We start from the raw sequence: 21,910 nt of genomic DNA on the forward strand, positions 1-21,910 counted from the left end.
TAGAAGATATAACTTTTGCAACATAGGAACGGGTTGCTTTTATGCACAGGCTGCGTATGACTAAATATAACGATTTTGGGAATGGATGTATAAAAATTATGATGACTTGTTAACAGCTTGTATATTCTTCAGGGCAGGGTGAATTAAATAGATTTGCATTAAGATGACCACTGAATTAATTTCTCCTTCATCCTTACCTTAGATCCTGGAGAGCCACTGCAAAACAAATTTATTGAGGGGAACTTTCTATATTTTCTATATTCAATAATATATCATAGATTTTTTGTGGGGAAAGAGATCTTTATTTCAAAATTAGCATTCAGCTTGTCTTATTCATGGAGCTCTCTAGAGAGACGAAACTTCATAAGCTGTGATCAACGAAAGCTTCAAAATGTGAGCATGTTGAAATACAGGCTACAGTGCTTCAGTTCTGCAGCCTTTAAGATCTTGATAGCATATAATATTGTTAAGGCACTTATGGAATGGGAGGATCCATATTTCCTCCTTGCCGTTTCGTCCATGAACCTGTCTGATGCCCTTTTAAAGCTATTCAGGTTGGCCATCACCATACTGCAAGGAAGCAAATCCCGTAATTTTAACTATGTGCCTTTTTCCCTCTTTTGCACATTATTTTCACAAATGTGTTTCTCTTCAGTGCATGCGTTCTTTTTGTACATATTCCTTAGTTGGAGAACCATGAGTTTTGAAGGGTGGCTGTGTTTTGGCTCTTGTGTCCCGTCCCCCCCGTCCCCCGGAAGTGCAAATGGAGGAAGGTTTGCCTTTCTGTTCAAACAGGCTCCAATGTCTTTCTCACCACCCCTAGCTCAGTATGAAGTTTCTCCCTTGTTCTGCCCGGAATCTTCAACCATCCAGGTTCAGCGTGTGACCCTGGGTTCTAGGATCATTGGAGAAGGAGAAAAGCTTCTCCCCAGCCACTTCCTCCATACCCTACAGCATAATGCTAGGTGCTGCTCTCGTAACTTCATATACCTCCATCATCCTTACTTCCCCTTTCCCCTAAATCAGGCATGGCCAAACTTGGCCCTCCAGCTGTTTTGGGACTACAATTCCCATCATCCCTGACCACTGGTCCTGTTAGCTAGGGATGATGGGAGTTGTAGTCCCAAAACAGTTGGAGGGCCAAGTTTGGCCATGCCTGCCCTAAATTAAAAAGCCCCAAATAGTTTCCTCATTGGGGATTTGCTCCAGCCCCCTCATTCTTTTGCCTGCCCTTTTCTGCCCCCCTCCCAGCGCTACAATATCTTTTTCGAGATGCAGCATCTGAACATGGCGTTCCGAGTGTGATCTTGCCATAGATTTGCATAAAAGGCATTAGGATATTAGCAGCTTTATTTCCTAACAGTCTCTAGCACAAAACAGTTCACCCTCCAGCTGCCGCATCTGTGCCAGGGTTTTCACAAAGCAACGCAGCGCATAGGGAAAACTCCAGTTCGAGGGCAGCCCTACGTGAAAGGACTCTGCAGTCGTCTAGCCTTGATGTTCTGAAGGCCTGAAAGACAGATGTCATGGCTGCACCCATGGGGAAAAGCCTTCCCCTTCTCACCAAGCTACAGGGAGCTCTCCTGAGCCACAGCTGCAGCGGACGCTGAGGACTGGAAACTTATGAAATCAGAGACCCAGCAAAGGTCCACAGCTCTCAAAAAGGGTTATGGAAAACAAATCCATTGTGCTGGAAGCTCCTGGAAGACCAGTTAATGAACAGGTGAGGGGATACCTGAGCACTTCTCAAATAAGCTCTCGTGATGACTTTGGGGCTTCAGATTTCTGGCTCAGGGGAGGGGCAGAGGCAGCGAAACCAGGCATCATCCGGCGCAATTAGCTGCCTGCAATTAAGAACGAGTGCCTTAATTATCATGTTTACATTTTGTAACCTCTGGGCGAAGATCAAATCATGCCTTCCCTGCATATCTAGTTGGGTGTAAACATATTTTGCATCTCAGGCTCGATTCCCCCACCATCTGATCATGCACCGAGGGCTATTTTATTTTTCTGCAGGAGTGGGGAGGTACAATATCCTTTATCTGAGCCGGTTGGCTTCATAAAGCAAAATGCAGAACGAGGCCAATATGCAAAGGAGAAGAGTAAAAACGCAGGTGGCAGCCATCTTTCCCCTGGACAACAGACGTGTGCTGCTGATTGCTGACACTCAGCATGAGCCCATTTGGATGGCATTCCCTTTTCAAGAGTCCAGAATAAAGGACTTGGTGTTAAGAAGACTTGATCAAACTCAAGGTCCATCTAAGTCAGGCATCCCCCAACTTCGGCCCTCCAGATGTTTTGGACTACAATTCCCATCATCCCTGACCACTGGTCCTGTTTGCTAGGGATCATGGGAGTTGTAGGCCAAAACATTTGGAGGGCTGCAGTTTGGGGGTGCCTGATCTAAGTCATGGAAGGGGAAACTTTCCCAGCTCAAGGGTGACTTCCACTTTTGTGGACGGCCTTCTGGAGCCTGCCAGCCAGAGGTGGGCGGGGCCAGAGGTAGAAGTGGGCGGAGCAATAGATCTGACTCTTTATCTCTGTATAGCAGGGAGTACATGCAAAAGTTGGCAAATTCTGCCCACACATCCCATCTATGCATCCATCTAAGCAAAAGGGATGATCACAATTTAAGAATGCATTTCATATAAAACAAATAAAATATGCCTGGGTCAGGGACAAATCAGGAAATGGATTTTTTCCCTAAATGTTTGGCAAAGTTCTGCTTTTCTCTCTGTGCTATATTTGTTCACTCTGAATAATGTTATGCACCTCTCTCATATATTTATAAATTGTATTGCCCCAGTGTTTCCTCGTTTGGGAGTTGCTTTTGATTTCTCTTTTTTTTGTGTGAGGGGGTTCTGCTTCATTCGGGCCTCCTGGAATAAATGTCCTCGCTGGTGTAGCATTGTGATTCCTAATGCAAGCTCATTGGGGGTGAAAAATGAAAGGTGCCAGTTGTCAGGACAGCAAAACAAAAACAAAACAAACTTGGGGGGAGGTCTGTAGCTCAGCGGCAAGTGGCTGCTATGCATGAAGAAGGTCCCAGGGTCAATCCTCAAAGACATCTCCAGGTAGGGCTGGGCAAGTTTCTTGCCTGAAAGAGTGCTGCTGCCAGTCAGTGTAGACAATATTGAGCTAGATATACACTAGTGGCCTGGCTCAGTAGAAGGCAGCTCCCCATTTATCTTCAGGGAAGGGCCATAGCTCAATGGTTTGAGCACCTGCTTTGCTTGCGGAAGCTCCCAGGTTCAACCCCTGGCCTCTTGAAGTGCGATTGGGGAAAGGACTCCTGCCTGAACTGCAGTTGAGCTAGATAGACAGTATAGGGCAGCTATATGACTTAAGGGAAGAGGTGTAGTTCAGTGGTTTGCATATACAGAAGGTCCCAGGTTCAGTCCCAGGCAGTTGCAGGTAGGGCTGGGGAATAGATTCCTTCCTGGGCTGCCAAGCAGCTGCCAACCACTGACTTGGTCTAAGGCAGCTTCCTATGTTCCAGTGCTGCCTCTGCCCCATCCCTGCTCCTGATCTTGGCCTGCTTCCCCCTGTCTCTCTCCCCCCCCCCCCAGGTGTGTGAAGTCAGACTCAATGATGCAATCTTTTTCGCCCTGTTGCAAAGCCCTGGTTTTGCTCCTGGCGAAGCCGCTGACTGAATCTCCCACCCCAGCCATTTCACCCAGAAGAATGGAACGATGCTTGAGAAATGCATGATTGCTTGGAGACTAGTTACTAAATTCATTCAGCAACACCCTGGCGGCAATGTCTCTTTCTCTCCCCCCCCCCCCGGCTTCACTGCTCCACCTTGGATATCACAAGCTGTGGTCATGAGCCTGGCAATAGAGGGTGCTGCTGTTGACCAGGCAGAACCTCTAACCTGAAAAGGAATCTTCCTTTTTTCTTTCTCATCAAGGAGAAACAAACAGTACAAAATCTAGAGGTTAACCAACTGAATGAAATTAGAAACAAACAAACAAAATACCAAGAGGCTTCTGTGTGCAGACCCTGCAGAAAAAATCTAATGACTGCAGAGATATACAGTATTTAATTTAATCAAGAGTGAAAGCAAAACACTTAACAAATCCATATATTTGAATGCACCCTAGGGACTTTTCTTTTGTTGTCTGAAATATTTGTGTAAGCAATAAAGCTCCAACAGTTTCCCACAAACGTGCCTCTGTGTTTATTTCCCCTAGCTGTTCTTGGTTTACATGCATGCTTTTCTGCTACTGTGCTGTGTTAAATGAGTTCCTTTAAGATCCTTCCGAAATGACAGTAGTCATCCGCACAGCTATCCATAAATATCCTACCAGGATATTTCTCAATCAAGTCTATATTATCAACTGTAAATAAATGTGGTAGAGCAAGCTCTGTGGTGTCTTCCTGGTAGATTTTTTTCCATTTCATTGAAAACTTGATGCCAGAGTACCGATATCTTGACACATGTCCACCATGCATGGATATTCAGAAATACCCTTTCTGCAAGAGAAAAAAAATCTGTTACATAAAAAGCAAAAAAACCCCTGTGTCCAACAACCCGTTTGTGATATCTTAATGACCCACTTAAAATATTAAAGCCTCCATCTGGAAGCACACATGGTTTATATCATGCCTGACACATTTTTGCAGGAAATTCTTTCTCAGGGGCATATTTCTCTAGCATCAATTTTCAACCACAGAGGGATGGTGTAGTCGTGACTGTGGTGTCCCTTGCAGCTGAGAATTGTTGCTAAAAACACGCCCCCAAGGAAGGACCCCCCAATGTTTGGACATAGAATTAAACCACATTTTTTGCACCTGGAGTTTGCACACCCTGCCTCCGCGGCCCCCAGGGGCTAGCAGCAGCAACAGCAGTGGGAGGACGAGGATGACACTGCTGGGTCCCACTGCCTTGAACCGAGTGGCGCTGCTGCGTGCTTTGTTGGGGCTGCAGCAATCGCTGGTTCCAGGCGCCTGCCTCCTATTGCAGCGGCCAGCGTTGCTGCTGCTGGCTCGGTACTCTCCTTCCGCGTGGAAGGATTGGTTTTTTTTAAAAAAAACCAAGATTGCTTAATAAAAAATAGATTGCTTAATAAAAAAACCAAGACACCCCCCGAAAATAAGCCATAGGCTTATTTTCTTGAGTAAAATAAATATAAGACGGTGTCTTAAAATGTGGGAAACACGGTATCAGTGACTACTACCCATGATGGCTATACTTCATCTCCCTTGTAGGAGGCAGGTTGTCTTTGAATACCAATTTCTGGGAATCACAGGTAGGGAGAGTTTCTGTTGGATTCAGGTCCTGCTTGTGGGCTTCCCAGCGGCACCTGATTGGCCAATGCGAGAACAGGGTCCTGAGTTAGATAGGGTTGCCATATTTCAAAAAGTAAAAACCATGACACTCCAAAATGCAAAAGGGGGGGGGGAGGGAGGGAAGCCATAGGTTAGATGAGCCTTTGATCTGATCCAGCAAGGCTTTTCTTACATTCTTATGTTCCTGGAAGGGCTTGTAAGAAGGCAACTGTTTCCCTTCCAACTTGTATTCATCACAACCAGTGCTGTTTCCATTTTGCTGCAGTTCAGTTTCCACCAAATAGCATGCTATCCATGTTGCTATCCACTATTTAACCTTGGTGATGTAGCTTTTGTAACTATGTTCCATAACTTATGTAAATAGTCATGTGAGTTCCACAACATGCAAAGGAAATGTCAAAACAATGTAAACAAAGGTCACTAATTATGTATTGTTTTAGGACTTTTTTTTTTAAAAAACCCACAGCAGTAATGTGAATGACTACCAACCATGAGCGCCTGACTGGTTTCCATTCCTGACTGCAGATGAACATGCAAACTGCAGCAATTTCCTCTTCCGTTTCCATTAGATTTCTGCAACGTCCCCGGTTCCTGGTCAAGGAACTACTAGCCAGCTTGTGTGCACAGAATATCTCAGGAACGCTAATGAAAGCTCTGACTTCTTCTAGCCACCATCCAAGGCAGCAGCACACAGATCCATGGACTTTCAAGTCCTCACCTTGGAGTTTCTGATAGTCTTAGTGCCAGGTCCTTACTGGGTAGCGCCATGAACCATGTGGGCAAATGAGCTTTACCACTTCCCATCTGCAAAGCCCTGCGACAACACTGCCTCTGACTGGGAATGAGGTAGGGCTCACCCACACAGTCTTTGGCTATGCAAGTTCTTCGGGTCAGGCAAGTAACAGTTTCACAATAGATAAACTTGCTACATTCTAGTAAAGAGCACGAGGAGCCGGCTCCCCTGCAAGCTTTGCAAAACCCAACCTCCTTTGGGTTGTGAATTTGGCAGCGGCTCTGCTAAATGTGAGTTGCTAGGTAGCTCGTCCTTCCAAAACCATAACCACTTTGCCAAAGCAACAGCAACCACCAACCCTCTCTGCTGTTTCACCCATTTTGCAAACTGGAGGCCACTTCCATAACCTACACCCACTCCTTTCCATTTCACCCTGCCTGTATATTGAAGTCATTTCTAGAGGGACCTGTCTCCTCGTACAGTGGTACCTTCATAGTTGAACGGCTTGGCTCCTGAACAAATCGGCTCCCAAAAGCCGCAAACCTGGAAGTCAGAGTTCTAGTTTGCAAATGCTTTTTTGGAAGCCGAACGTCCGATGCGGCTTCCTATTGAATGTAGGAAGCTCCTGCAGCCAATCGGAAGCCGTGCCTTGGTTTTTGATCGGTTCCGGGAGTTGAATGGACTCCCGGAACGGATTAAATTCAACAACCAAGGTACCACTGTACTTTGTTAGAGCATCCTGCATACTGATGGCGCTTTATAAACAGAGTTACAATTTGTTCTGCTTTATTTTTATCTTAGCATTTGATCTTTCTTTCATAAGCTGCCTTTGAAGGATGGCATCTGTATCACAAATAAGTAGGTTTAGGATTGTAGTCTAATTAGCATATAAGCATATAATATATATGTGTAAACAACCAGGATGTCGTACGTAGGTAAAACAACAAGTGACCTACTCACAAGACTTAGGATATCTGCAAAATGAGGAGCGACTAGTTTATGAGCATTTCAGTTTTGAGAACCACAACTTGGCAGACTTATCAATCACTGCAGTAAAGTTGCAGAGAGGGAGAGCTTCTGGATGTACACCCTGAACACATTTATGCCACATGACTTCAGCAAATGAGAACTTTCTGAACATCCCACCCTCAAAACTCTGCATCTGCTGCCAGAGCATCTGACAATGGCAGATTAGGAGACATTTTGCAGCTGAAATGAAATCTCTGCTTTGTTAATCGCAGTATTTGCATCTCGCTTTTGGTCCCTGTTGAATGACTAATTTTTCCTTCTGCCCCCAACTGGTTCTTGGCAACTGAAGATTGAGGGCTGCCAGCACACACCCTTTGCACTCTTCCGACTGACATGAGAATTCTCTTGAATTCCAGCCAAAACAGTAGTTCACCGAGTTCTTTCTGGAAGGCAAAGGTCGAGAAAGGCAGGACTTTGCTGGGGATGCTGCAGGGTAACAGGATGTGAAGAGATCCCATCAAAACCCAACACCTAACCACACAAGTATGCTTCTTGAAAACATGTTGAGAAACAGATTTGAAGATACTTGCGGTCCCACCCCCCCAATTGTCATTTATGGTTCAACTACCCTTAGAATACTGCATACGATTCTGGTCGTTACACCTCAAAAACCTTGAAAAGGTTCAGAAAAGGGCAATCCAAATGAGGATGATGCTCAGTCTGTAGAGCATGAGACTCTTAATTTCAGGGTCATTGGTTCGAGCCCCACGCTGGGCAAAAAGAGTCCTGCATTGCCGGGGGTTGGACTAGATGACCCATGTGGTCCCTTCCAGCTTTACAGTTCTGTGATGATGAGGGTGATGAACTACCTGCCCTTCCACCTAAGGTCCCGGTGGGGGGGTCATACCAATTTAAAATACATTTTAAAAACCACTTTAAAGCTTGCAAATACAAAAATAAATATCACAAAAATAACATTTAATACATTTTTACATTTATATCCCACCTTTCTCCACCAAGAAGCTCGAGATAGTGTACATGGTTCTCCCACGCTTCTCATTTAATCCCCACAACAGCCTTGTGAGGTAGGTGAGGCTGAGAGGCTGAGACTGGCCCAAGGTCACCCGGTGAGCTCCATGGCTGAGTGCAGATTCGAACCCTGGTCTCCAAAGTCCTAGTCCGACACTCTAATCACTACACCACCATAGAATCATAGAATCATAGAGTTGGAAGAGACCACAAGGGCCATCCAGTCCAACCCCCCTGCCAAGCAGGAAACACCATCAAAGCATTCTTGACATATGGCTGTCAAGCCTCCGCTTAAAGACCTCCAAAGAAGGAGATTCTACCACACTCCTTGGTAGCAAATTCCACTGCCGAACAGCTCTTACTGTCAGGAAGTTCTTCCTAATGTTTAGGTGGAAGCTTCTTTCTTGTAGTTTGAATCCATTGTTCCGTGTCCACTTCTCTGGAGAAGCAGAAAACAACCTTTCACCCTCCTCTATATGACAAGACCACTAACTCTACCTCAATAGCATCTAATAAAATTAACAAAAGTTCATATAATTGCTTGTATTATACTTAGATTACCAATTTCCTGTATTACTTCCTATTTATCTGGTTGATTCGAGAAGGTTTATACCACCTGAGGACGTGCAGATAGTTTCTTCTGCTATCAGCCTGATTTTTTTATTTTTACTTTAGCTGTAGAGTTTTTTGAGCTGCTGTTCAAGAAACTGATTGCTTCTCCATTGTGGGCATCTGTTTTCTCATTAGTGATCATGATTAAGGAGATGGAGCAACGAAATTGGGGGGGGGGTGATTTAGAGGAAAAGGTGAATGGTGTGGGGGACGTGATAGAGTTGTCTAAAATTGCGCAGTGTCAAGAAAGTGCATAGAGAGATGTTTTCTCTCCCTCTCTCAAAATATTAGAACCCAGTGCTGTCATCCATTGAAATTGAAGGTTGGAAGATTCAGGATAACCAAAAGGAAGGAGTTCACACAAGTGCAGAGAATCCACAACCACAATGTGTAGTGATGGCTTGAAAAGGGGATTAAGCAAGCTCATGTCCTGATGGCTAGTACATACCACCTCTGGGATCAAGGCAGCATGCCTCTGAACACCAGTTGCTGGGGAGCCAAAGAGGAGAGTGCTGCTGTTCAGTGCAGTACTACAGTGCCGAACACAAGTACAGCATCTCTGGCAGATCAAAACAGCCTTTCCTAAAAATCCAGTGTTACAAATCTGTTTCTGCTTATTTTCCTCTTCCCTCCTCACCACCTTTTCCTTTAATGTCTTACATCGGTAAGTTTGCAGGGATAGACTGGTTTCTTCTTCCTCAATCTTACATCAACCACTCTAGAAGCCACTTTTACTGCAGAGTGGAATAAAAATGCATGTATTTTTTTTTTTGAAAAAAAACTCCACCGCACAGTGTTGCTTTGAGGATGAAACAAAGAACAAGGGGCAGATAAATTTGTGTGTTGCTCTGAGCTTTTTTAGAGGACTGGTGTGTTTTGTTTCGTTTTAAAAATGTAATTAAAAACATTATTAATAACTTACAGTGCCATGTAATTCTTTGCTTTAAAAAAAGCTGTTCCTTGTTAGCTTTCTTTTAGACTAAATTTCCTTATGCCGAGAGACAAATATTTACCCTCTAAATTGGGCCAAAAGCCGGAAGAAGGGAGAGAGATTTCTGTGTTTTAATTGCTGCAGGTTGTCAGGTTATTCAGGCAAATTGATCTAAGAAAAGTTACTTCTCTAGTTGGCTCAACGCACGCTAGACCCCCCCCCCCCAAAAAAAAAGGGTTGGTTGAAAGTGTGTGGGGGAGAGAGAAGGCAAATATGAGAAGAGAAGGGAAGAAAGAAGCGGAAACATCAGTAGGTAGGTGCTGGAAACGAAAGCTAAGCTGACCCAAAGCCTGGATTTCCTGTGTTCAATCACATTTGATCTCTCAATCCTGTAGAGACTGGAAGATTGCAAGATCAAATTGAAAAGTATAGAGGAAACTCCCTATTTTCTATCAGGCAAAATACTAACTACCTCCTCCCTGCTTCCTCTCCCTCCTCTATTTCTTTTGAAACTATATATATAAAGGGGGTGGATCACCTTAAAAAGCCAAGGGGGGGGAGGAAACTAACTGAATGGAAGGATGGAACCTGTTCATTGAAGGTTTGTCCTGATTTGTTTGGAGTACAATATCAGAAGAGCCACAGGACATGATAAATCATGACATTAAGACAAAAAATTAAGTGACTTTCCCCCCAAGAGGCCAGAATCCTTTCTGCTTGGGTACTGGACAGCAAAATCCTAAAGACAATCTCAACAGTATTTATGTATGCGACTTCGGCAGCAAGGATTCTCTACGCTCGGAAATGGAAGGAGGAGAGAACACCCTCAAAGGAAGAATGGGTTGATGAAAATCTTGGAATATGCAGAGATGGCAAAATTAACGACACTGATAATACAGCAGATACAAATTTGGAATCTTTTAGAGAAGGCTGGAAACCCTTTCTAGTTATATAAAAATTTATTCCCCATATGCGAAGACCACAGCGGGGTTTGCAGTGTAAGAAAACAGCAGAATATATTAAGAAACATGTTAGAGAGGATGAAATTAGATAAGATGGAACCTTAAAGTGCAATTGCTTGTAATTTGGTTTATAAACATTGATGCTGGGAAGTCGCCAGTTTTGTTGAATTGGAATATAATGGTTGAGTAACAAAAGTAACTTTCTACATGGGAGGAAGAATAGAATATTATTTAAAAAAGAAGAGTCACGGGTTCCCTATTTCTGTTTTTATCAGTCAGAGTAAAGATGAAAGATAAAAGGTAAAGGACCCCTGGATGGTTAAGTAGAATGTCCCAGGTTCCACCTCTGGCCCCTGAAACCCAGGAGAGCTGGTGCCATTCAGTGCGCGAAATATTGAGCTAGATGGACATGTGGTCTGTTTAAGCCATCTTCCTGGGTTCCTGCACTCGTCTTGCTTACTGCGGCTTCATCATCTGCAAGGGAGCTTGATGCCGCTAGACAGTAATGGCCCTCCGGTGGGAACACTCAAGCGTAGCTTTTTGCGGATGGATTTGATCCCACGCCGAGCGCTTCCGAGAGTCGTTTGCTTTATCTTTGTCAGCTGATGGGAGGAGGCCAACGATCCATGACATGGCCTGTATTCCCTCCAGGGCCTGTGTGCTTTCATGTTGCCGGGTCAATTGCTGCCCTCCTGACACTCCGCAGAGGTCAGTTATCAAAGGTTCCCATTCGATTCCCATTCAGTTCCCCCCCCTCCCCATCATGACTTCCTTGGATAGTCTCCACACCCGCACCTGCAGAGGTTCAGGATGCACAACTGCACACTTGGGGGCGCTAGAGTGCAGAGCACATTTGCCTTAGTAGAAAAGAAAAGAAAGTTGAATGCAAGGGAGAGCCCGATTATTATTATTAATAATAATACTACAATTTTATTTATACCCCGCCCTCCCCAGCGAGAGCCGGGCTCAGGGCGGCTGACGTCAACAAGATCACAACAAAATGTAAAAGAAAGAAAAACAATCAATTAAAATGTGGATTAAAATACAATCCAGATTTTTTCAAAAAAATTTTTTTAGAGTTTTTTTTTAAATTCAGCCTCATTTAAAGATGGCCCAAATCAAAACCACAAGGGAGGAAAAACATAGTGGTCAGACTGAGTCCAGCCCAAAGGCCAGGTGGAACGGCTCCATCTTGCAGGCCCTGTGGAAAGATGTCAAATCCTGCAGGGTGAAAGAGCGTTCCACCAAGTCAGGGCCAATACTGAAAAGGCCCTGGCCCTAGTTGAGGCCAATCTAGCCACCTTATGGCTTGGGATCTCCAAAATATTGTTATTTGTGGACCTTAAGGTTCTCTGCGGGGCATACCACCAAATACTATAATGCTTAGTAATTATACTGCAGATTTGGGGTTCTCAAGCATTTCATATATACTGTGGTGTTGAGGTTAGAGCTTTGGACCAAGAACCTGGGTGACAAGGGTTCAAATCCCCACTCAGCCATGAAGCTCACCAGGTAACCTTGGATCAGTCGCTGCCTCTCAGTCTCGCCTACCTCATAGGGTTGTTGTGGGGATTAAGTGAGGAGGGGGAGAGCCATCTACACTACCTCAAGCTTCCAGGAGCAAAAATGTGGGCTAGGAATGCAGTAAGTAAATAATGCACATAAGCAACAGGAAGGGTAGATTTTGTTTGAATACTGTAGTATGATATGGTTACTTGCCGGACAGGGAAGGTCGCAGTGGAAGGAATCACACAGACCTGACCTGTGAGAATATATAGTCCAAAGAATGAGAGAAAAAGTCAACCCACTTTGTATTTAAATATGAATCTACTTCATTTCAGGACAGAGACCAAAGCACGACCATATTTCAAAATTCTCGCTTCTCTGAACTTTGCATTCCAGTTTTCCACACAAGTAAGGTGTGCAACAATGCGTCCCTCAGTATATGTTGTTGTTGTTTAGTCGTTTAGTCGTGTCCAACTCTTCGTGACCCCATGGACCATAGCATGGACCCTCAGTATATAGTGAGCGGGAAAATGCATGTATGAGTGAAAATAATGTACGAAAAGGAAAATTGCTTTGCAAAAATGTGTATACTAGGCAATATTGCATACAAAGATGTGTTTATGTGGAGAACCAAACTTAGAATTGGAAAATGAGAAGTGGAGAGTGACCAAAATTGACAGTTCCAACTTCTCCCTAATAGCTAGTGTATATTAAGGGGAACATCTGGGCTGTCTGGAGATGGCAATACACTAGCAACTTAAGCGGACAGCACTGCTTCCTGTGAAGAGCTCACAGACCCTCCAAGTGTCCCTATTTTCCAGGGTTGTCCCTGATTTAGCAAAGCTGTCCTGGTTTCTCCTTTGATCCCGAGATGTCCCGCTTTTCCTGCTTAGGATGTCCCTATTTTCATCAGAGAAATGTTGGAGGGTATGGAGCTATCTGACCCCCGAGCCATCTGAAGGCAATCCTGTATGAAGAAGGTTTTTTTAAATGTTTAATATTTAATTATGTTTTTATATATGTTGGAAGCTGCTCAGAGTGCTGGGGCAACCCAATAAGATGTGTGGGGTATGAGGAGTAAAATTATCGTTGTGGAATGGGACGTCCCTATTTTCATCGGAGTAATGTTGGAGGGTATGAGCTCAGCACCAGGGGGGCCAGTCTCCAACCACATGTGGCTAAGAGGGCTAGCAATCCTGAAGCTCAGACCTTGAGCAGTTGGGGGTGGTGCCTAGTGGATCAGGGGGTGGGACTAGTAGGATAGCAAAGAGCCTACTGATGCCTGGTTGGAGCAGAAGATAGCACCTGGCGGGACGGGGGAGGAGCCTGCTTGACCCTGGGGCTCCTTTGCCCCAGAGCTACTGATAAGGAGGGCAAAAATTGAAACTTTCTGGTCTAATCCAGAAAGGTTTTTTCAAGTCTTGGTTGATTCTGACAGCACTTTGCCATCAATTCAAAAGTGTTAACACTGCCAGATGTATATCACACCAGCTACAAGGTTAGTTCAGCACATATAGATGCACTGCAAAAATAAAATATTTTTTTCCTATTTTTTTTTAAAAAGACGTTTAACAGTTGGGACCAAGAAAGGCCAAAGCTCACAGATCTCAGTTGCCAGCACATTATGGCTTCCTCTATTTGCTAACCGTGCTATGAAGGGCAGAATCGTTAATGGCACACACACCAATCTCTCCATTTAACGATATTTTCTCACTGTCTTCTATCTTATCAGAAGCAAGATAAGCCCAACATGTGGGCATTAGCTGTTATAAAACACTACCAGCCTTGTACCCACTGCTGCCCAGGAATTCTAAGAAATAATAATAATAATAATAATAATAATAATAATAATAATAATAAAGGACAGTGATGACGAACCTTTTAGAGGCCGAGTGCCCAAACTGCAGGCAAGGGGCGACATAACTGGAGCTCCTGAGCCCCACAGTGAACTCAAAAAGGTTGAAAACCTCTGCCCTATGGAACTGGTTTGGGAGCTGCTGCTAATATTGACCCATGTAATATACAATATGCTGGTGACACACAGCAATCCTTTATATCTGCTGGTGTGGCAGTTGATGTGCTAGATTATTGTCTTGCCTTGGTAATGAGAGCCAAAATCCACTGAACATGGGTGGTGGTGTCCTCATTCAGTCATTTCTTCCTTTTGTACCCCACCTTTCCTACAATGACCTCTTGGTGCTGTATATGCTTCTCCTGCCCTTCCACTCAGTCCTCTCGACAACCCTGCGAAGTAGGTTAGGCTGAGAGATTGTGACTGGTGAGAGGTGACGCAGTGGGCTTCGCATGCCTGAGTGTGGATTTAAACTCTGGTCTCCTAGGTCCTAGTCCAGAGGTTGGCAATCTAAGGCCCATGGGCCAGTTCCATGAGCTTCCTAGAACTGGGCCATGGCTGTTCCATGGATCGGCATGGGGATTCTGTACTTCCCCCCCCCCATGGCACAATTTTTTTCTTGCCGCGGGGACCGACTTCTGGGTCGGAAGAGCGCTGGAAATAGCATGTGTGCCCATACGCGTGCGTACACACCAATTCCAGTGCACTTCCAGGATGGAGGAGTGCCTGTGCGCATGTGCACACACTATTTCCGGCGCTCTTCCAACCCAAGAGGTCTGCCAGGGAGTGGACCAGACCGGCCTCAAAAACTGTTGCCGACCCCTGTCCTATTCCGATGCTCCACTGTGCTTTCACTGGGGCATATTGCAACTCCAAATCCCAGATCTGGCAGAAGGCCATTCTTAGGCAGTAGCCAATGCTAGTCCTAATCTAAGTAGACCCATTTAAATGAATGGACATGGCTAACTGAGGCTCATTTATGTAAATAGGTCTGCTTTGCAAAATCTAGCTGGATAAAGAGGTGCTTTTGTGTCTAAATTGGAAGGTGCAATTCTAAGGAATCTCCTGACCCACCTTTTTCTCCCCAAGAAACATTTAGCTTCTGCTGAATTTTCACTTTCCCCCCACTAGGGGATGGAAACTCCCATCATGCAGCTTTTAAAAAATAGCCACTCTCTGACTGCATTCTGTGGTTCCCCTACTTTGAGCATTTCACTCCTGTACATTAAAAAATAGAGGAAAAGGGTCTGCATTGTGTTATTGGAATGTGACAATAGCAGCGCTAAACACATAATCCACTTCTGTTTGTCTGCTTCGTTTTATGGGAAGCCAAACACTTTTCAAGAGTCAAAGAGCAAGAAGAAAAGAAAATGCCTTTCTTTAGCACAATGATCTGGGGCTCTTCCTTTGATCTTTCTAGTGAGTGAATCATAGTTATTCCTAGCAAAATGCCCCCCCCCCCAATGGCGTGGGGAGGTCTTAAATCTACAACGTGGGTATTTTAGCACCTGGGGTTTCCAGAGGTGCACATGGGGGTGAGGGGGGGAGAGGGCAGAATGAAACAATTAATATTTTGACCGCTGATGTCACAGCTAGGGATGTAAGAGGGCAGCAATCATGAGAACAGAAGATGAACCTGCTGGATCAGGCCAATGACCCCTTTAGTCCAGCATCCTCTGAGAATGTCTCTTGCTTGAATGCATGGTGGACAGAGAGGGGCGGGTGTCAATGTGTATAAAAAGCCAACTGTACAAAGATAAAAAACATAAGAGGAGCTATGCTGGCTCAAGCATCTAGGCCATCATCCTGTTCTCACAGTGGCCAGTCGGGTGTCTGTGGGAAACGCTCAAGCAGAACTCCTGAGCAGAAGGGCACTCTTTCCTTCTGCACTTTTCAGCAACTGGTATTCAGAAGCATTACTGACTGACTGTGGAAGCAAGTCATGGCTAATAGCCACTGATAGCTTTCTCCTCCATGAATTTGTCTCATTCTCCTTTAAAGCCATCCAAGTCGGTGGCCATCTTTGCCTCCTGTGCAAGCAAATTTAACTATGTGCTGCATCAGGGGTGGCCAACTCCCAAGAGACTGTGATCTACTCACAGAGTTAAAAACGGGCAGTGATCAAAGTTGTTGAGCTTTTTTTAGGAAGGAGGACAGTACCGTTTTTATGGGCTGCATGTTGAGCTTTTTTGGGGAGAGCCAGTGATCTACTGGTGATCTACCACAGACGTCCAGTGATCTACCGGGAGATCACGATCTACCTGCTGGACGTGCCTGTGCTACATGAAGGATTTCCTTTTATCTATCTCGAGAATCTATTTCCGTCCTGCCCTGGGTTTGCCTCAATCAGCGCTGTTTCCCTTCCAATGCAGTTTGGCTTCAGCTAACACCTACATTATTCGCCTCGCTATCTGCTACGAATGAAACTACCTAATCACATAATTAATTCAAACGGGAGGGAAATGTCAAAAGCAACATAATAAGAGACATACTTATTGATGTAACATTTGCAGGCTAAGAAAACAGCAACAGCGAATCCTGCTTGTGATGGTTCACCTGGTTTCCGCTCCTGACCTCCGACAAGAGTGCAAATGCTGGGAATTTCTACTCACATTTCTTTTCCTGCTGCATTTCTCTGACATCCTTAGTCACAACTACCCTTTGCTCTTCTTTGAGAGAGCCCTTTCCTGACTAGTGTTTCTGGAGGGGGAGTGAGTGTGTGATGGAGGACTCTCCTCACCCCTACTGAAATATCCCAGTTCCTCCAGGTACCGTTTATAACGTTCACACCCTCTGATACTTTCCCTGGCTATGACCTGATGCAGCTCTGCAGTGGCAGGACATGGGCAGACTTAATAGCTCGCGCACAGCCCACAGGCATCCAAAACAATATTGCAGAGATGAATCATTTCAACAGCAATTTTCTATGTCCCACAACGTATCATCTGATTCAGTGTGGCTTCATCCCTGTAGGTTAGACTGGAAGATAGTAATGTTGTGAATCATTCTGCCATGTTGGGCAATATGATGATGTTCTCCCTCGGCAAGACATGGCCAGGCCATTAATGGAGAAGCCAAGGGGCTCTCCCAGAAGCCCTGTTCATTGGGAATCCCTCTAGATCTCTTTGCACAAAGGTTTCGTGGCAGTCTGGCAATGGCCCCTTCATACATCTTTTGGATTGTGCATTCGTGATTATTTGTGCTCATTATGCTATCTGAGAGTTCATGCATGATCCCACTTTCAAGACTATGTGCCTGCAAACGTTTCAGAGTGGGCATACTGCTTCATTTAAAGCTTTGGTGGCTATATTCCACCTCCGCTGTCAGAGCCAGTGAATGCCCCTGAATTCCAGTTGGGGAGTTGCAGGTGGGGAGAGTTGCTGTTGCACTCAGGTGGGTGTCCCATAGTGGTTGCCCACTGTGAGAACAGTCTCCTGGACTAGATGGCATACCCTTCAAGCATCCCGATTTCCCAGGGACAGTCCTGGAATTACAAAAACACACACACCATGGCTTCTGATTTGATCCCAGAATGTCCCTATTTCCCCTGCTAGTGCTGCTGCCGCTGAGCTCGGAGAAGAGGATGAGCCGGCACTTTGCCTGAGCAGTAGCGGCAACAGCGGTGAGGGAGCATCCTGTTGCCTCTCCATGGCGTCTCCACAGCCGCTGCTGCCAGCCCCCTCCCTTGGGAAGCTCATAGTGGATGCTGAAGAGTGGGCAAGGAGGGGAGAGTCGGCCACTGCCAAGGCCCAGCCCCATGTGACACTCCAGCTTCAAGGGGCAGGCAGAGGGCAGGGCTGCATACCTGCCAAGTTCCGGCCTGAGAAATAAGGGACTGAACCGGAAGTAGCAGACCGGAAGTAGCGCTGCCGCCATTTTGGAACTGGGCGGGGCATGCTTAGAAGCGACTTTTGATGCTGCTCTGCCCTGTTCCAAAATGGCCGCCGCACCAGAAGTTGCGCTGCAGCCATTTTGGAACTGAGCAAAGCAGCATCAAAAGTCGCTTCTGAGCATGCTCCGGCCAGTTCCAAAATGGCCACCGCACCAGAATAAACTGGGAAAAAACAAAAAAATCCGTTTTTTCGGCTGGGGACAGCTGGAAAAATGGGGGTTTCCCAGGGAATGTGGGAGACTTGGCAGCTATGCAGGGCTGCCCTGAGTGGGAAGAATAGGGAGCAGAGTGGAGTGCAAGGAGTCTATTCCCCCCCCCAAAAAAAGTTTAATCTTGCCTCCTTCTAAAATTTATGTATTGGTGTGTGTGTGTGTGTGTGTGTGTGTGTGTGTGTGTGTGTTTTAATCTACCAAAGAATAAAATGACATGAAATCAGGATTAAGGGGTTTTCTCAAGGAAATGCTCTGCGTTGTGCAGGGAGGTGGGGTGGATGACAAAAAAATGGGGAATCAAAAAGGGTCAGTTGAGAGGAGTGGGAAATGTCCCTATTTTCACCTGAGGAATGTTGGAGGGTATGAGATGGGCCTGTTCCAGCTTCAGAGTTGGAGAGGGGCTCTTGCCTTTATGCCATGCTTGTGGGCTTCCCAGACGCACCTGTTTAGCCACTGTGAGATCAGGGTATCAGAATGGCCACCGTGAGAACAGAATGCTGGACTATGATGGGCGCTCCTTTGCCAAATCCAGCTGTTGGCCTCTTCTTACATTCCTATGTTCTTAGTTCACTGAAGCTGCCGGCCCCATTCCCCCTCTGTTAGTTACACTTCTGGGAGTGGATGGAGCTGCAAGTCCAATCAAATAAAATAGTATGATTCATTTTTGACCAAAACAAGGTCAGCCACCGTGGTTTTTTTCTTTTCTTTTCTAAGTTTCCTCATCTTTCCCCTTCCGTCTTTAACTAACAATGTTGATGTACCAGCCAAACAGGATGGCTCTCTTCCCCCTCTGCCAAGCATGAATTTTCATCTGATGCAAATTCTAACAGACGACAGGAACCAGCAGTTCGGGAAGCTTGTTTGTTGAGGATTAAATAATGCCAATATGTTTAGTGAGGAGTGACGGGCTCTTGCCATAGGTGGGTGATGGCAAAGGGGGAGATCTGCATTAGCCTGTGTACATGAATGCATGTGGGTTCTTGGAATGAGCAAGAGTCCTCATTTCTGTATTGTTGCTAATTGCCTGAACAATGTTACATCTACAATGCCCCCATAGAGAAAAACAGGTAAACAGAGCTTTCATTGTCACTGCTGAAGCCCTGGCTCTCAACGTAAGCCCGTAGGCTTTCCATGTGGGAGCAAAGCCAGCTTCACTGTGACCTCAAGGAAGTAGAACGTCCCAGGGCGTTGCTGCAGGCCCCACCTGAGAATAGTCTTTGGATTGTCAGAGATATTGCAAAACTGGGCATACCGACTCTTTGCAGAGCTTGTTTTGAATGTAAATAGTTGCATTTTGTTCAGGGGTTATGTTTTGAGAGGAGATACTAAAGGGAGGTGCTGGACAAAGTTGGCCTCTATCACTATTCTGGAAATGTAGAAATGTAGGAACAGCCCAGACTGAGTGGTCTATCACAGACCAGTATCCTCTTTCCATCAGTGGCCTACCAGATGCATCTGGGAAGGCCTACAAGAAGTGAGTGATGGCCACAGCCCTTCCTCTGTTGCTCAGAGTTAGTGACTGACTGAAGCTCATCCACTAAGCTTTATGGTGTGTGGAATTGAGTGGAGGCCCCTGCCTGCCATGCTCAGTACCCAAGTCCTACAATGCATTGACATTCAGTGCCTGTGAACAAGAAGTTTCCATCAGAACGTAGAAAGCTCCCTTTGTAGTATGATGGACCAAGGTCCATCTCTCTCAGCATTGGAATCCTCTGGCCTTGGGGTCCATTGCAGCATCCCCAGGTCACTCTTTCTGCTCCTCAGGACTCTCCCCAGGCCATATCCAGACCCTACACCAGACCGTTCTGATTTTGGCCTGGTTGGGATGTGTCCTCAAACTGTGATAATGACTCTGGCATGCTCGGATAGAAAGTAGAGAGGGTGGATGAGTGTGTCTAGAAACTAGCATACTGTGTGAAAGGTGAAATTTAAACTCGTTGCTCTACCCACTTTGGCTTGTGGACCTGCCCCTGTTTTGTGTCCCCTGGATGGTTCCCCAGATGTGTCTGGAAAAGATTCGCTACTTCTTGTCTACACTGGCTGGTGGTGAATATCCAGAATATCCAGGCTTTCAGACAGCGGTTTCCCCCAGCCTCACCTGGAGATGTTAGGGGCCATCAACATTGCAAAATCTGGAGAAGTGCCCCTTTCAAGGGATGGCTGTGTGTTGGTTCCCTTATTGTTTCAAAAGGTGCAGATTAGCTAGCAGCACCTGGAAATGTGAACTGAAGGGAATTTCTGCCCTGTACACCCTGAAACAACATTAATCTGGCTATGTGATCGCAGATTCTGTGCATCATGTCACCAGTATGAAACTGAACCCCTCTCTTTTAAAAATGCACCAAAACCACTTCCTAGATCAGATGTGGGGATATTATGACCCTCCAGTGTTGCTAAGCCATGACTCCCATCAGCCACTGCAACTCCCAATGACCAGGAGTGATGGTAGTTATAGTTCAGCAACATGTGAAGGCCCAAAGGTCCCCCACACCTATTCCAGATGGACAGTGAATAGGACCCCGACAATGTTCTTTTGGGGGGTTAGAGAACACTTCGGGCTCCCCAAAGCTCCCCCTTTTTTGCATCAAAGCTCTTAACTCATCCCTGGCTATTGATGGCTGTCACAGTACAACGTAGACTTCCTTAAAGCCTTGCGTCCTAACATCTGAAACATATTTCCCCATCAAATGACTATTTTGGCAATCACTTCTTTTCCATGTGGATATGTAGGCGTGCTTCTTCATACCCTTTGGTTTAAAAGAATCCCCCTATTTTCTAAACACATACACACACACCTTTCCTCTTTCTCCCCCTTCCCCCCCCCCCAGAAACTCTCTAAGCCAATAGTACCATGAGAACCCTGTTCTCTCCCTCTGCTAGACAGTAGAAGTTAAAAATTATTCAATGCAAAATTCCTGGCCTGTGAAACAGTACCAGGCAAAGATTTTCACCAGTTTTCTCTTGCATAGCCAAGGCTGAGATAAGACACTTAAATGCACTTGGTGGGAATAAATCTCCCCTTTCCGAGGTTTCATCAAGGCAGCTCATCTTATACCTTTGTCCTCCACCCCACCCCTCTCCCCGCCTTTGCTTCATAAGATATTACCCGGCCTGTAAGGTGAATATTTGGGGGGGGGGGGAAAGACTTTTAAAGATGCAATTAACTAAAGAAAAACCATTGCTGATTTTTTTTATTTTTTAAAAAATCTCCTTCGGTTCACGGAACAAGCCTCACTTCAAAGGCTAAGTAAGTAGTAGATTGATTATTTTTTAAGCAAGGCTGCTTTTCACGAGCCAGGGAACTTTGCATTGTTTCATTCCTTGCGAGTTTGGGAAACTGGGGAAGCGTGTGGAGGAGCAACATGGGAACTGATGCCGGATCCTCCAGCCCCCCCCCCCCAATGGACCCGAATTCCCAGGGCCTCTTGGGCTGTTTGTTGTTTTTCCTGCCCTTCATCATCTTAAGACAAATCACCTGGCAATGAAACTAACGGTGCAGCTTCCCCTCTGGTTGCCGCGTCATTTGGGGTGTATAAAAGGATGCCGCTAGGGAGTCAGAAGTGTCTCTTGGGATTGTTGGACGGCTTCTGCAAAGGGTCGAGGATCACGGTGGTTCTCCTGGGTGATGCAGCCAAGGTAGGGGAGGAAGGGAACCCAGCAGTTTTGGAAGGCAGACACTGCTGAAAAGTTGGACTGATCTGGCGCAAGTATTGGGGACAGTCACTAGAACATGTCGGCTCTTCACTCATGGCATGGCATGAGATTGCATTTGTCAATTATCTCATGGGGGGGGCTCTTAAATGGCAAATGGGAAGGTGCTACTGTAGAACGTAGTGTTGAGGAAATTTGTGATGGTTGCTTGAAGCTTTCTTGTTTGCCGTTTGGTCTAAACTGGGCCTGCAATGTGACTTTAAAAGTAG

At 45.6% G+C, this 21,910-nt stretch overlaps 1 protein-coding gene across 4 annotated transcripts in view; it reads left to right on the top strand.

Moving 5' to 3' along the window:
* TTLL10 (tubulin tyrosine ligase like 10) overlaps positions 1–21,910 on the top strand; it is a 197,236-nt gene that overhangs the window by 32,475 nt on the left and 142,851 nt on the right. Inside the window, exon 1 of one of the 4 annotated variants that reach the window (XM_088671603.1) lies at positions 21,213–21,237. The exons of 2 other annotated variants lie outside the window; for them this stretch is intronic. Coding sequence is in view for 1 of the 2 variants with exons in the window: in XM_088671595.1 (XP_088527721.1) it covers positions 21,531–21,626 (96 nt within the window). In the remaining variant the exon portion in view is untranslated. Of the gene's footprint in view, positions 1–21,212; positions 21,627–21,910 lie in introns of those variants that run through there. One more of the 4 variants, XM_088671595.1, reaches the window with a different exon arrangement.

This window comes from Zootoca vivipara, chromosome 6 (assembly GCF_965207765.1).
Source record: "Zootoca vivipara chromosome 6, rZooViv2.hap1.1, whole genome shotgun sequence".
Lineage (NCBI taxonomy): Eukaryota > Metazoa > Chordata > Lepidosauria > Squamata > Lacertidae > Zootoca > Zootoca vivipara.